Source organism: Telmatherina bonti (genome assembly GCF_933228915.1).
Source record: "Telmatherina bonti genome assembly, chromosome: 2".
NCBI lineage: Eukaryota > Metazoa > Chordata > Actinopteri > Atheriniformes > Telmatherinidae > Telmatherina > Telmatherina bonti.
This window is the reverse complement of record NC_136620.1, coordinates 40950644-40964624: the sequence shown is the minus strand read 5'-3', so window position 1 is coordinate 40964624 and position 13981 is coordinate 40950644. Positions and strand designations below refer to the sequence as shown.

At 62.5% G+C, this 13981-nt stretch overlaps 1 protein-coding gene across 2 annotated transcripts in view; it reads right to left on the bottom strand.

Moving 5' to 3' along the window:
* Positions 1 to 13981, bottom strand: part of elmo3 (engulfment and cell motility 3) — a 53741-nt gene that overhangs the window by 37021 nt on the left and 2739 nt on the right. For both annotated transcript variants that reach the window (XM_079249233.1, XM_079249234.1), the window contains exon 2: positions 2677 to 2784. In XM_079249233.1, the coding sequence (XP_079105359.1) occupies positions 2677 to 2754 (78 nt within the window). In that variant the 5' untranslated portion in view covers positions 2755 to 2784. The remainder of the gene's footprint in view (positions 1 to 2676; positions 2785 to 13981) is intronic.

The window sequence follows — 13981 nt, the reverse complement described above, 5'->3', positions numbered from 1 at the left end:
AGAAGATTCTCATGGTGATGAGGTGGAACAGGAGATTCTCGTGGTGATGTGGTGGAACAGGAGATTCTCATGGTGATGAGGTGGAACAGGAGATTCTCATGGTGATGAGGTGGAACAGGAGATTCTTGTGGTGATGAGGTGGAACAGGAGATTCTTGTGGTGATGAGGTGGAACGGGAGATTCTCATGGTGATGAGGTGGAACGGGAGATTCTCATGGTGATGAGGTGGAACGGGAGATTCTCATGGTGATGAGGTGGAACGGGAGATTCTCATGGTGATGAGGTGGAACGGGAGATTCTCATGGTGATGAGGTGGAACGGGAGATTCTCATGGTGATGAGGTGGAACGAGAGATTCTCATGGTGATGAGGTGGAACGGGAGATTCTCATCATGATGAGGTGGAACGGGAGATTCTCATCATGATGAGGTGGAACGGGAGATTCTCATGGTGATGAGGTGGAACGGGAGATTCTCATGGTGATGAGGTGGAACAGAAGATTCTCATGGTGATGAGGTGGAACGGGAAATTCTCATCATGATGAGGTGGAACGGGAGATTCTCATCATGATGAGGTGGAACGGGAGATTCTCATCATGATGAGGTGGAACGGGAGATTCTCGTGGTGATGAGGTGGAACGGGAGATTCTCATCATGATGAGGTGGAACAGGAGATTCTCGTGGTGATGAGGTGGAACGGGAGATTCTCATCATGATGAGGTGGAACAGGAGATTCTCGTGGTGATGTGGTGGAACAGGAGATTCTCATGGTGATGAGGTGGAACAGGAGATTCTCATGGTGATGAGGTGGAACAGGAGATTCTCATGGTGATGAGGTGGAACAGAAGATTCTCATGGTGATGAGGTGGAACAGGAGATTCTCGTGGTGATGTGGTGGAACAGGAGATTCTCATGGTGATGAGGTGGAACAGGAGATTCTCATGGTGATGAGGTGGAACAGGAGATTCTTGTGGTGATGAGGTGGAACGGGAGATTCTCGTGGTGATGAGGTGGAACGGGAGATTCTCATCATGATGAGGTGGAACGGGAGATTCTCGTGGTGATGAGGTGGAACGGGAGATTCTCATCATGATGAGGTGGAACAGGAGATTCTCGTGGTGATGTGGTGGAACAGGAGATTCTCATGGTGATGAGGTGGAACAGGAGATTCTCATGGTGATGAGGTGGAACAGGAGATTCTCATGGTGATGAGGTGGAACAGAAGATTCTCATGGTGATGAGGTGGAACGGGAAATTCTCATCATGATGAGGTGGAACGGGAGATTCTCATCATGATGAGGTGGAACAGGAGATTCTCATCATGATGAGGTGGAACGGGAGATTCTCGTGGTGATGTGGTGGAACAGGAGATTCTCATGGTGATGAGGTGGAACAGGAGATTCTCGTGGTGAAGTGGTGGAACAGGAGATTCTCATGGTGATGAGGTGGAACGGGAGATTCTCATGGTGATGAGGTGGAACAGGAGATTCTTGTGGTGATGAGGTGGAACAGGAGATTCTTGTGGTGATGAGGTGGAACAGGAGATTCTCATGGTGATGAGGTGGAACAGAAGATTCTCATGGTGATGAGGTGGAACAGGAGATTCTCATGGTGATGAGGTGGAACAGGAGATTCTCATGGTGATGAGGTGGAACAGGAGATTCTCATGGTGATGAGGTGGAACAGAAGATTCTCATGGTGATGAGGTGGAACAGGAGATTCTCGTGGTGATGTGGTGGAACAGGAGATTCTCATGGTGATGAGGTGGAACAGGAGATTCTCATGGTGATGAGGTGGAACAGGAGATTCTTGTGGTGATGAGGTGGAACGGGAGATTCTCGTGGTGATGAGGTGGAACGGGAGATTCTCATCATGATGAGGTGGAACGGGAGATTCTCGTGGTGATGAGGTGGAACGGGAGATTCTCATCATGATGAGGTGGAACAGGAGATTCTCGTGGTGATGTGGTGGAACAGGAGATTCTCATGGTGATGAGGTGGAACAGGAGATTCTCATCATGATGAGGTGGAACAGGAGATTCTCATCATGATGAGGTGGAACGGGAGATTCTCGTGGTGATGTGGTGGAACAGGAGATTCTCATGGTGATGAGGTGGAACAGGAGATTCTCGTGGTGAAGTGGTGGAACAGGAGATTCTCATGGTGATGAGGTGGAACAGGAGATTCTCATGGTGATGAGGTGGAACAGGAGATTCTTGTGGTGATGAGGTGGAACAGGAGATTCTTGTGGTGATGAGGTGGAACGGGAGCTTCTCATGGAGCCATGGGAGAGACGGAGGGAAGTAGCTCCTCTGCTGCAGTGAGATGTTTAAACGAGGCGAGTGGAACGTCTGACGGTAAAAATAACCGCTGTACGCCGCAGCTGTTTGATGCCAACAAGCTGTTTTAGAGGGGGAGGGGCTTCGAGATAGTCAGAGGTCTCCCTCTGAGACCCACCACGGACCACTGCCGTGGACCCACCAAGCCGGAACCGGATCCACTGAGCCGTAACTGTCCATCCCTCTCATTGCTAGGTTAGCGCTTAGCTCATCCAGTTCCAACTCTACAGGCTCACAAGAGGAAATAAAACCTGCAGCAAGTCTCAGACATCATCAACGTTGATGTTTCTAGTAAAAATGACCTGACTGTGCACGTGCAGACGTGTGAGCGTGACCTCACCTGGTCCAGCTGTATGAGCTGGGGGTAGGCCCCCGGCATCTGGATGGCTATCTTCACGATGTCCTTCTGCTGTGGCATGGTGCTCCCTCCTAACTCCCCTCTGGCTTGCTGTTGGTGGAAAAAGGAACATGAGCTGCAGGATATAAAACCTCCGTAAAAAGTATAAATTCTCTTCAGCTGCTTCTCTCAGAACGTTTCTCTGAAAGCCTGGAGGCAGTTTTGGTTTGAAGGAACTTCTAAACTCTCTGCAGTCAGTTTCAGAAACAAAACCTTCTTTAGCTGATGGGTATGAAAGCAGGACCGAGTGAAAACTGACCAATCAGAGCTGAGCCCAACTTCCAGCTCTCACTTTCAGCACAAATCTTCCTCTTTTCAGAGTAAAGCTGAGAAGGCGAAACGCCGTCTGACCGGTCTCGTCTGAGGCCGGGTCCCGGTCTCTGCTGGACGCACCGATCAGGACGCCGGGTCTGAGGCCGGGTCCCGGTCTCTGCTGGACGCACCGATCAGGACGCCGGGTCTGAGGCCGGGTCCCGGTCTCTGCTGGATGCGCCGTCCAGGACGCCGGGTCTGAGGCCGGGTCCCGGTCTCTGCTGGACGCGCCGATCAGGACGCCGGGTCTGAGGCCGGGTCCCGGTCTCTGCTGGACGCACCGATCAGGACGCCGGGTCTGAGGCCGGGTCCCGGTCTCTGCTGGACGCACCGATCAGGACGCCGGGTCTGAGGCCGGGTCCCGGTCTCTGCTGGACGCGCCGTCCAGGACGCCGGGTCTGAGGCCGGGTCCCGGTCTCTGCTGGACGCGCCGTCCAGGACGCCGGGTCTGAGGCCGGGTCCCGGTCTCTGCTGGACGCGCCGTCCAGGACGCCGGGTCTGAGGCCGGGTCCCGGTCTCTGCTGGACGCGCCGTCCAGGACGCCGGGTCTGAGGCCGGGTCCCGGTCTCTGCTGGACGCACCGATCAGGACGCCGGGTCTGAGGCCGGGTCCCGGTCTCTGCTGGACGCACCGATCAGGACGCCGGGTCTGAGGCCGGGTCCCGGTCTCTGCTGGACGCCCCGATCAGGACGCCGGGTCTGAGGCCGGGTCCCGGTCTCTGCTGGACGCACCGTCCAGGACGCCGGGTCTGAGGCCGGGTCCCGGTCTCTGCTGGACGCACCGTCCAGGACGCCGGGTCCCGGTCTCTGCTGGACGCACCGTCCAGGACACCGGGTCTGAGGCCGGGTCCCGGTCTCTGCTGGACGCGCCGTCCAGGACGCCGGGTCTGAGGCCGGGTCCCGGTCTCTGCTGGACGCGCCGTCCAGGACGCCGGGTCTGAGGCCGGGTCCCGGTCTCTGCTGGACGCACCGTCCAGGACGCCGGGTCCCGGTCTCTGCTGGACGCGCCGATCAGGACGCCGGGTCTGAGGCCGGGTCCCGGTCTCTGCTGGACGCGCCGATCAGGACGCCGGGTCTGAGGCCGGGTCCCGGTCTCTGCTGGACGCGCCGATCAGGACGCCGGGTCTGAGGCCGGGTCCCGGTCTCTGCTGGACGCGCCGTCCAGGACGCCGGGTCTGAGGCCGGGTCCCGGTCTCTGCTGGACGCGCCGATCAGGACGCCGGGTCTGAGGCCGGGTCCCGGTCTCTGCTGGACGCGCCGATCAGGACGCCGGGTCTGAGGCCGGGTCCCGGTCTCTGCTGGACGCGCCGTCCAGGACGCCGGGTCTGAGGCCGGGTCCCGGTCTCTGCTGGACGCGCCGTCCAGGACGCCGGGTCTGAGGCCGGGTCCCGGTCTCTGCTGGACGCGCCGTCCAGGACGCCGGGTCTGAGGCCGGGTCCCGGTCTCTGCTGGACGCACCGTCCAGGACGCCGGGTCTGAGGCCGGGTCCCGGTCTCTGCTGGACGCACCGTCCAGGACGCCGGGTCTGAGGCCGGGTCCCGGTCTCTGCTGGACGCACCGTCCAGGACGCCGGGTCTGAGGCCGGGTCCCGGTCTCTGCTGGACGCACCGATCAGGACGCCGGGTCTGAGGCCGGGTCCCGGTCTCTGCTGGACGCACCGTCCAGGACGCCGGGTCTGAGGCCGGGTCCCGGTCTCTGCTGGACGCGCCGATCAGGACGCCGGGTCTGAGGCCGGGTCCCGGTCTCTGCTGGACGCGCCGTCCAGGACGCCGGGTCTGAGGCCGGGTCCCGGTCTCTGCTGGACGCGCCGTCCAGGACGCCGGGTCTGAGGCCGGGTCCCGGTCTCTGCTGGACGCGCCGTCCAGGACGCCGGGTCTGAGGCCGGGTCCCGGTCTCTGCTGGACGCGCCGTCCAGGACGCCGGGTCTGAGGCCGGGTCCCGGTCTCTGCTGGACGCGCCGATCAGGACGCCGGGTCTGAGGCCAGGTCCCGGTCTCTGCTGGACGCACCGATCAGGACGCCGGGTCTGAGGCCGGGTCCCGGTCTCTGCTGGACGCCCCGATCAGGACGCCGGGTCTGAGGCCGGGTCCCGGTCTCTGCTGGACGCACCGTCCAGGACGCCGGGTCTGAGGCCGGGTCCCGGTCTCTGCTGGACGCACCGTCCAGGACGCCGGGTCCCGGTCTCTGCTGGACGCACCGTCCAGGACGCCGGGTCTGAGGCCGGGTCCCGGTCTCTGCTGGACGCGCCGTCCAGGACGCCGGGTCTGAGGCCGGGTCCCGGTCTCTGCTGGACGCGCCGTCCAGGACGCCGGGTCTGAGGCCGGGTCCCGGTCTCTGCTGGACGCACCGTCCAGGACGCCGGGTCCCGGTCTCTGCTGGATGCGCCGTCCAGGACGCCGGGTCTGAGGCCGGGTCCCGGTCTCTGCTGGACGCGCCGATCAGGACGCCGGGTCTGAGGCCGGGTCCCGGTCTCTGCTGGACGCACCGATCAGGACGCCGGGTCTGAGGCCGGGTCCCGGTCTCTGCTGGACGCACCGATCAGGACGCCGGGTCTGAGGCCGGGTCCCGGTCTCTGCTGGACGCGCCGTCCAGGACGCCGGGTCTGAGGCCGGGTCCCGGTCTCTGCTGGACGCGCCGTCCAGGACGCCGGGTCTGAGGCCGGGTCCCGGTCTCTGCTGGACGCGCCGTCCAGGACGCCGGGTCTGAGGCCGGGTCCCGGTCTCTGCTGGACGCGCCGTCCAGGACGCCGGGTCTGAGGCCGGGTCCCGGTCTCTGCTGGACGCACCGATCAGGACGCCGGGTCTGAGGCCGGGTCCCGGTCTCTGCTGGACGCACCGATCAGGACGCCGGGTCTGAGGCCGGGTCCCGGTCTCTGCTGGACGCCCCGATCAGGACGCCGGGTCTGAGGCCGGGTCCCGGTCTCTGCTGGACGCACCGTCCAGGACGCCGGGTCTGAGGCCGGGTCCCGGTCTCTGCTGGACGCACCGTCCAGGACGCCGGGTCCCGGTCTCTGCTGGACGCACCGTCCAGGACGCCGGGTCTGAGGCCGGGTCCCGGTCTCTGCTGGACGCGCCGTCCAGGACGCCGGGTCTGAGGCCGGGTCCCGGTCTCTGCTGGACGCACCGTCCAGGACGCCGGGTCCCGGTCTCTGCTGGACGCGCCGATCAGGACGCCGGGTCTGAGGCCGGGTCCCGGTCTCTGCTGGACGCGCCGATCAGGACGCCGGGTCTGAGGCCGGGTCCCGGTCTCTGCTGGACGCGCCGATCAGGACGCCGGGTCTGAGGCCGGGTCCCGGTCTCTGCTGGACGCGCCGTCCAGGACGCCGGGTCTGAGGCCGGGTCCCGGTCTCTGCTGGACGCGCCGATCAGGACGCCGGGTCTGAGGCCGGGTCCCGGTCTCTGCTGGACGCGCCGATCAGGACGCCGGGTCTGAGGCCGGGTCCCGGTCTCTGCTGGACGCGCCGATCAGGACGCCGGGTCTGAGGCCGGGTCCCGGTCTCTGCTGGACGCGCCGTCCAGGACGCCGGGTCTGAGGCCGGGTCCCGGTCTCTGCTGGACGCGCCGTCCAGGACGCCGGGTCTGAGGCCGGGTCCCGGTCTCTGCTGGACGCACCGTCCAGGACGCCGGGTCTGAGGCCGGGTCCCGGTCTCTGCTGGACGCACCGTCCAGGACGCCGGGTCTGAGGCCGGGTCCCGGTCTCTGCTGGACGCACCGATCAGGACGCCGGGTCTGAGGCCGGGTCCCGGTCTCTGCTGGACGCACCGTCCAGGACGCCGGGTCTGAGGCCGGGTCCCGGTCTCTGCTGGACGCACCGTCCAGGACGCCGGGTCTGAGGCCGGGTCCCGGTCTCTGCTGGACGCGCCGATCAGGACGCCGGGTCTGAGGCCGGGTCCCGGTCTCTGCTGGACGCGCCGATCAGGACGCCGGGTCTGAGGCCGGGTCCCGGTCTCTGCTGGACGCGCCGTCCAGGACGCCGGGTCTGAGGCCGGGTCCCGGTCTCTGCTGGACGCGCCGTCCAGGACGCCGGGTCTGAGGCCGGGTCCCGGTCTCTGCTGGACGCGCCGTCCAGGACGCCGGGTCTGAGGCCGGGTCCCGGTCTCTGCTGGACGCGCCGATCAGGACGCCGGGTCTGAGGCCAGGTCCCGGTCTCTGCTGGACGCACCGATCAGGACGCCGGGTCTGAGGCCGGGTCCCGGTCTCTGCTGGACGCCCCGATCAGGACGCCGGGTCTGAGGCCGGGTCCCGGTCTCTGCTGGACGCACCGTCCAGGACGCCGGGTCTGAGGCCGGGTCCCGGTCTCTGCTGGACGCACCGTCCAGGACGCCGGGTCCCGGTCTCTGCTGGACGCACCGTCCAGGACGCCGGGTCTGAGGCCGGGTCCCGGTCTCTGCTGGACGCGCCGTCCAGGACGCCGGGTCTGAGGCCGGGTCCCGGTCTCTGCTGGACGCGCCGTCCAGGACGCCGGGTCTGAGGCCGGGTCCCGGTCTCTGCTGGACGCGCCGTCCAGGACGCCGGGTCTGAGGCCGGGTCCCGGTCTCTGCTGGACGCGCCGATCAGGACGCCGGGTCTGAGGCCGGGTCCCGGTCTCTGCTGGACGCGCCGTCCAGGACGCCGGGTCTGAGGCCGGGTCCCGGTCTCTGCTGGACGCGCCAATCAGGACGCCGGGTCTGAGGCCGGGTCCCGGTCTCTGCTGGACGCGCCGATCAGGACGCCGGGTCTGAGGCCGGGTCCCGGTCTCTGCTGGACGCGCCGTCCAGGACGCCGGGTCTGAGGCCGGGTCCCGGTCTCTGCTGGACGCGCCGTCCAGGACGCCGGGTCTGAGGCCGGGTCCCGGTCTCTGCTGGACGCGCCGTCCAGGACGCCGGGTCTGAGGCCGGGTCCCGGTCTCTGCTGGACGCGCCGTCCAGGACGCCGGGTCTGAGGCCGGGTCCCGGTCTCTGCTGGACGCACCGTCCAGGACGCCGGGTCTGAGGCCGGGTCCCGGTCTCTGCTGGACGCACCGTCCAGGACGCCGGGTCTGAGGCCGGGTCCCGGTCTCTGCTGGACGCACCGATCAGGACGCCGGGTCTGAGGCCGGGTCCCGGTCTCTGCTGGACGCACCGTCCAGGACGCCGGGTCTGAGGCCGGGTCCCGGTCTCTGCTGGACGCGCCGTCCAGGACGCCGGGTCTGAGGCCGGGTCCCGGTCTCTGCTGGACGCGCCGATCAGGACGCCGGGTCTGAGGCCGGGTCCCGGTCTCTGCTGGACGCGCCGATCAGGACGCCGGGTCTGAGGCCGGGTCCCGGTCTCTGCTGGACGCGCCGTCCAGGACGCCGGGTCTGAGGCCGGGTCCCGGTCTCTGCTGGACGCACCGATCAGGACGCCGGGTCTGAGGCCGGGTCCCGGTCTCTGCTGGACGCACCGTCCAGGACGCCGGGTCTGAGGCCGGGTCCCGGTCTCTGCTGGACGCGCCGATCAGGACGCCGGGTCTGAGGCCGGGTCCCGGTCTCTGCTGGACGCACCGTCCAGGACGCCGGGTCTGAGGCCGGGTCCCGGTCTCTGCTGGACGCACCGTCCAGGACGCCGGGTCCCGGTCTCTGCTGGACGCGCCGATCAGGACGCCGGATCTGAGGCCGGGTCCCGGTCTCTGCTGGAAGCACCGATCAGGACGCCGGGTCTGAGGCCGGGTCCCGGTCTCTGCTGGACGCACCGTCCAGGACGCCGGGTCTGAGGCCGGGTCCCGGTCTCTGCTGGACGCACCGTCCAGGACGCCGGGTCTGAGGCCGGGTCCCGGTCTCTGCTGGACGCACCGCCCAGGACGCCGGGTCTGAGGCCGCCGGGTCCCGGTCTCTGCTGGACGCACCGATCAGGACGCCGGGTCTGAGGCCGGGTCCCGGTCTCTGCTGGACGCGCCGATCAGGACGCCGGGTCTGAGGCCAGGTCCCGGTCTCTGCTGGAAGCACCGATCAGGACGCCGGGTCTGAGGCCGGGTCCCGGTCTCTGCTGGACGCGCCGATCAGGACGCCGGGTCTGAGGCCGGGTCCCGGTCTCTGCTGGACGCACCGTCCAGGACGCCGGGTCTGAGGCCGGGTCCCGGTCTCTGCTGGACGCACCGATCAGGACGCCGGGTCTGAGGCCGGGTCCCGGTCTCTGCTGGACGCACCGTCCAGGACGCCGGGTCTGAGGCCAGGTCCCGGTCTCTGCTGGACGCACCGTCCAGGACGCCGGGTCTGAGGCCGGGTCCCGGTCTCTGCTGGACGCACCGATCAGGACGCCGGGTCTGAGGCCGGGTCCCGGTCTCTGCTGGACGCGCCGTCCAGGACGCCGGGTCTGAGGCCGGGTCCCGGTCTCTGCTGGACGCGCCGTCCAGGACGCCGGGTCTGAGGCCGGGTCCCGGTCTCTGCTGGACGCACCGATCAGGACGCCGGGTCTGAGGCCGGGTCCCGGTCTCTGCTGGACGCACCGTCCAGGACGCCGGGTCTGAGGCCGGGTCCCGGTCTCTGCTGGACGCACCGTCCAGGACGCCGGGTCTGAGGCCGGGTCCCGGTCTCTGCTGGACGCGCCGATCAGGACGCCGGGTCTGAGGCCGGGTCCCGGTCTCTGCTGGACGCACCGTCCAGGACGCCGGGTCTGAGGCCGGGTCCCGGTCTCTGCTGGACGCACCGTCCAGGACGCCGGGTCCCGGTCTCTGCTGGACGCGCCGATCAGGACGCCGGATCTGAGGCCGGGTCCCGGTCTCTGCTGGAAGCACCGATCAGGACGCCGGGTCTGAGGCCGGGTCCCGGTCTCTGCTGGACGCACCGTCCAGGACGCCGGGTCTGAGGCCGGGTCCCGGTCTCTGCTGGACGCACCGTCCAGGACGCCGGGTCTGAGGCCGGGTCCCGGTCTCTGCTGGACGCACCGCCCAGGACGCCGGGTCTGAGGCCGCCGGGTCCCGGTCTCTGCTGGACGCACCGATCAGGACGCCGGGTCTGAGGCCGGGTCCCGGTCTCTGCTGGACGCGCCGATCAGGACGCCGGGTCTGAGGCCAGGTCCCGGTCTCTGCTGGAAGCACCGATCAGGACGCCGGGTCTGAGGCCGGGTCCCGGTCTCTGCTGGACGCGCCGATCAGGACGCCGGGTCTGAGGCCGGGTCCCGGTCTCTGCTGGACGCACCGTCCAGGACGCCGGGTCTGAGGCCGGGTCCCGGTCTCTGCTGGACGCACCGATCAGGACGCCGGGTCTGAGGCCGGGTCCCGGTCTCTGCTGGACGCACCGTCCAGGACGCCGGGTCTGAGGCCGGGTCCCGGTCTCTGCTGGACGCACCGATCAGGACGCCGGGTCTGAGGCCGGGTCCCGGTCTCTGCTGGACGCACCGTCCAGGACGCCGGGTCTGAGGCCGGGTCCCGGTCTCTGCTGGACGCACCGTCCAGGACGCCGGGTCTGAGGCCGGGTCCCGGTCTCTGCTGGACGCACCGTCCAGGACGCCGGGTCTGAGGCCGGGTCCCGGTCTCTGCTGGACGCACCGCCCAGGACGCCGGGTCTGAGGCCGCCGGGTCCCGGTCTCTGCTGGACGCACCGATCAGGACGCCGGGTCTGAGGCCGGGTCCCGGTCTCTGCTGGACGCGCCGATCAGGACGCCGGGTCTGAGGCCGGGTCCCGGTCTCTGCTGGACGCGCCGATCAGGACGCCGGGTCTGAGGCCGGGTCCCGGTCTCTGCTGGACGCACCGTCCAGGACGCCGGGTCTGAGGCCGGGTCCCGGTCTCTGCTGGACGCACCGATCAGGACGCCGGGTCTGAGGCCGGGTCCCGGTCTCTGCTGGACGCACCGTCCAGGACGCCGGGTCTGAGGCCGGGTCCCGGTCTCTGCTGGACGCACCGATCAGGACGCCGGGTCTGAGGCCGGGTCCCGGTCTCTGCTGGACGCACCGTCCAGGACGCCGGGTCTGAGGCCAGGTCCCGGTCTCTGCTGGACGCACCGTCCAGGACGCCGGGTCTGAGGCCGGGTCCCGGTCTCTGCTGGACGCACCGATCAGGACGCCGGGTCTGAGGCCGGGTCCCGGTCTCTGCTGGACGCACCGTCCAGGACGCCGGGTCTGAGGCCGGGTCCCGGTCTCTGCTGGACGCACCGATCAGGACGCCGGGTCTGAGGCCGGGTCCCGGTCTCTGCTGGACGCACCGATCAGGACGCCGGGTCTGAGGCCGGGTCCCGGTCTCTGCTGGACGCACCGATCAGGACGCCGGGTCTGAGGCCGGGTCCCGGTCTCTGCTGGACGCACCGATCAGGACGCCGGGTCTGAGGCCGGGTCCCGGTCTCTGCTGGACGCTAAATTACAGCTTTGCTTCTGCAACTTTCACACAAACACGTCTGCTTGTTGTTTTTAGAAACTAATGAGAGCCAAACTTCTGCTTCGACCTCCGCCTGACCGGCAGGCTCCTCCATGACTCAGCAGATTCTGATTTCATCTGATTTATCGATGTTTCATTCCGTGAAAAGTTAAGCTGCTTCTCCAGGAGGAACCAGCGAGATGCTTCTACTTCTGGTGTCGTTTCCACTCAGGCTGCTGGACGATTCATGACTTTTACAGATGAATTATAATAAACTTGTTCTGCCATGTTTGTCTTTTTATTTACTGTTATGTTGGTTTGTATTGTTCAGAACATGTTTTCTATGTTTGGACCCTTCGACACTGAGATGTTCCACCTCAGGGGGTTTTATATTTCACTCATGAAAATCCAGACCAGACTGTAAAAATAAAACTAAATGAACTGAAAAACAATAAACCTGAAATTTCCCATCGATGCAGTCTGATATGAACCCCGGTGACTCCATACAGACCCAGTTATGGAGCGTACCGATGAAACCACGTCTTGTTTTTCTGCAGGATCTGTGTTTATTTAGCAGAAAACATGAGGAAGCTGAGGTCTGTCGTGTTGGACTCTCGTTGTAAACAACATGTTTGTTCATCTAAACAAGAAGAACTGGAAACAAACACAAAGTCGCTTCTAAAATCTGGATCTGAATGCAAACATAAACAGATAAAATTCTCCGTCAGACGCCGACACGCAGGAGGTCGCTCAGCTCGGATCATCATGGCCTGTCTGCACACGCTCCAGCTCTTCTGTAAGCTCAGCCTGCGGCGGCATCCTTCCAACGCCTGAAGCCAACGCTTTAAATGCAAAGCAAACGACTCAGATGGAACCCATCCTCCACGTTTCAGATCAGAGGACTGACGCTGCCTGCAAATTAAAAGCTCCTTTAAAAAACTCAAATAAGAAAGTTGTTTTCTTTTCTGTCGTCTGCAGAAGTTCTAATCTCATCTGCAGAAGGAAAAGCACAGCAGCGTGTGTCGGACAGCGCCTCTACCTGTCTGGACTCGTTTGGACCCTGAATTAACCAAGTGGAAGTGAAAACCACACCTTTTGCATGTCTGTCTGCTTCACAACAGATCAGCTGCTGTAAAGCCGGCAGTTCCAACTAAAGGATAAAACACACGTCATTTCCTGACTAGGAGTGGGATTTTATTTTGACGGGGAAACGAACAGATTTATTCCAGGATGTGAGGAAGAAAGACAGGAAGTGAAGCGATCAAGACCAGCTGGAAGCCAGATTTAAATCTCAGGTGTGTCGGGAAGAAAACAAATTATCTGATTTAAAGTGTCATAATATTCAAACTTTAACTTTTATTTGATTCAGTTGTTCCTTTAAAAGTTTGATTAAAATATTATAGATAACTGTTTTCTAATGAAAATAATCCCAATAAAAAGGCTCAAGATGAAAATTAAATAGATAAAAACTGCTTCGTTGAATAAACCATCCGACTGGACTCCAACGTAAACTCAGTGAGCCATTTGGGAGTCAAAAGAGGGCTGAGCGCAAGTGGAAAAAGGATAAGTTGCAAATTTCTTTTCAAATGTTAAAGGCCAGTCTGCACAGATATCAGAAATGTGTAAAATTAGCCAAGTCAATATATTTTTCTGATATGGTTACTGCTAACAGGCACAACCCACGTGCTCTCTTTAATTTGGTGAATGCTTCTCTTAATGTCCCCCAATCTGACAGCCTTGAAGCCTCACATAAAGTGTGTGAGAACTTTTTGAACTTTTTTGTGAATAAGGTTGTAACCACAAGGGCTCTTATTTCCCCTCAATCTGTCTGTCTGTCTGACTCTGTCACATGCACTGCCTTATTCTCTCAGTTGGAGCCTGTGACTCTCTCTACTTTGGAGAAGGTTGTTAGTGGAATGAAGCCTGCGGGCTCACCTGATGATTCCATTCCTCCGCGCCTCTTTAAAGAGGTGTTTCCAACCATAGCACCCTTTGTTGTACATCTTGTGAATGGAAGCTTGGTAAAAGGAGTGGTGCCAAAATGCTTTAAGCACGCTGTTGTTCAGCCATTAATAAAAAAGTCTGGCCTTGATAACAATGATCCTTCAAACTTTCGTCCAATTTCTAAGCTTCCATTCCTGTCCAAAATACTAGAGAAAATTGTATTTTGTCAATTGAAGGCATTTCTGGATGCACATGAGATCCCTGAAGTTTTTCAGTCTGGTTTTAAAAATTTGCACAGCACAGAGTCTGCTCTACTTAAAGTCTTTAATGACATTTTGATGTATACTGACTCTGGTCATACTGTTGCACTGGTTTTGTTAGATCTGACCGCTGCGTTCGACACAGTGGATCATGAAATCCTCCTGTGCCGACTTGAGAACACAGTGGGCATTCACGGGGCTGCCTTGGAGTGGTTCCGTTCCTACTTAGCAGATAGGAGTTTTTGTGTGAGATTGGGTGACTTTGCTTCATCCTCGGCCCCCTTGAATTGTGGCGTGCCACAAGGATCAATCCTTGGTCCGCTCCTTTTTTCATTGTATCTGTTGCCGCTGGGGTCTATTCTCCGAAGGCTTGGTGTGTCTTTTCATCTTTATGCTGATGATAGCCAAATTTACATTCCCCTCAAACGTCAAGAAAGCTTCAGTGCCACTG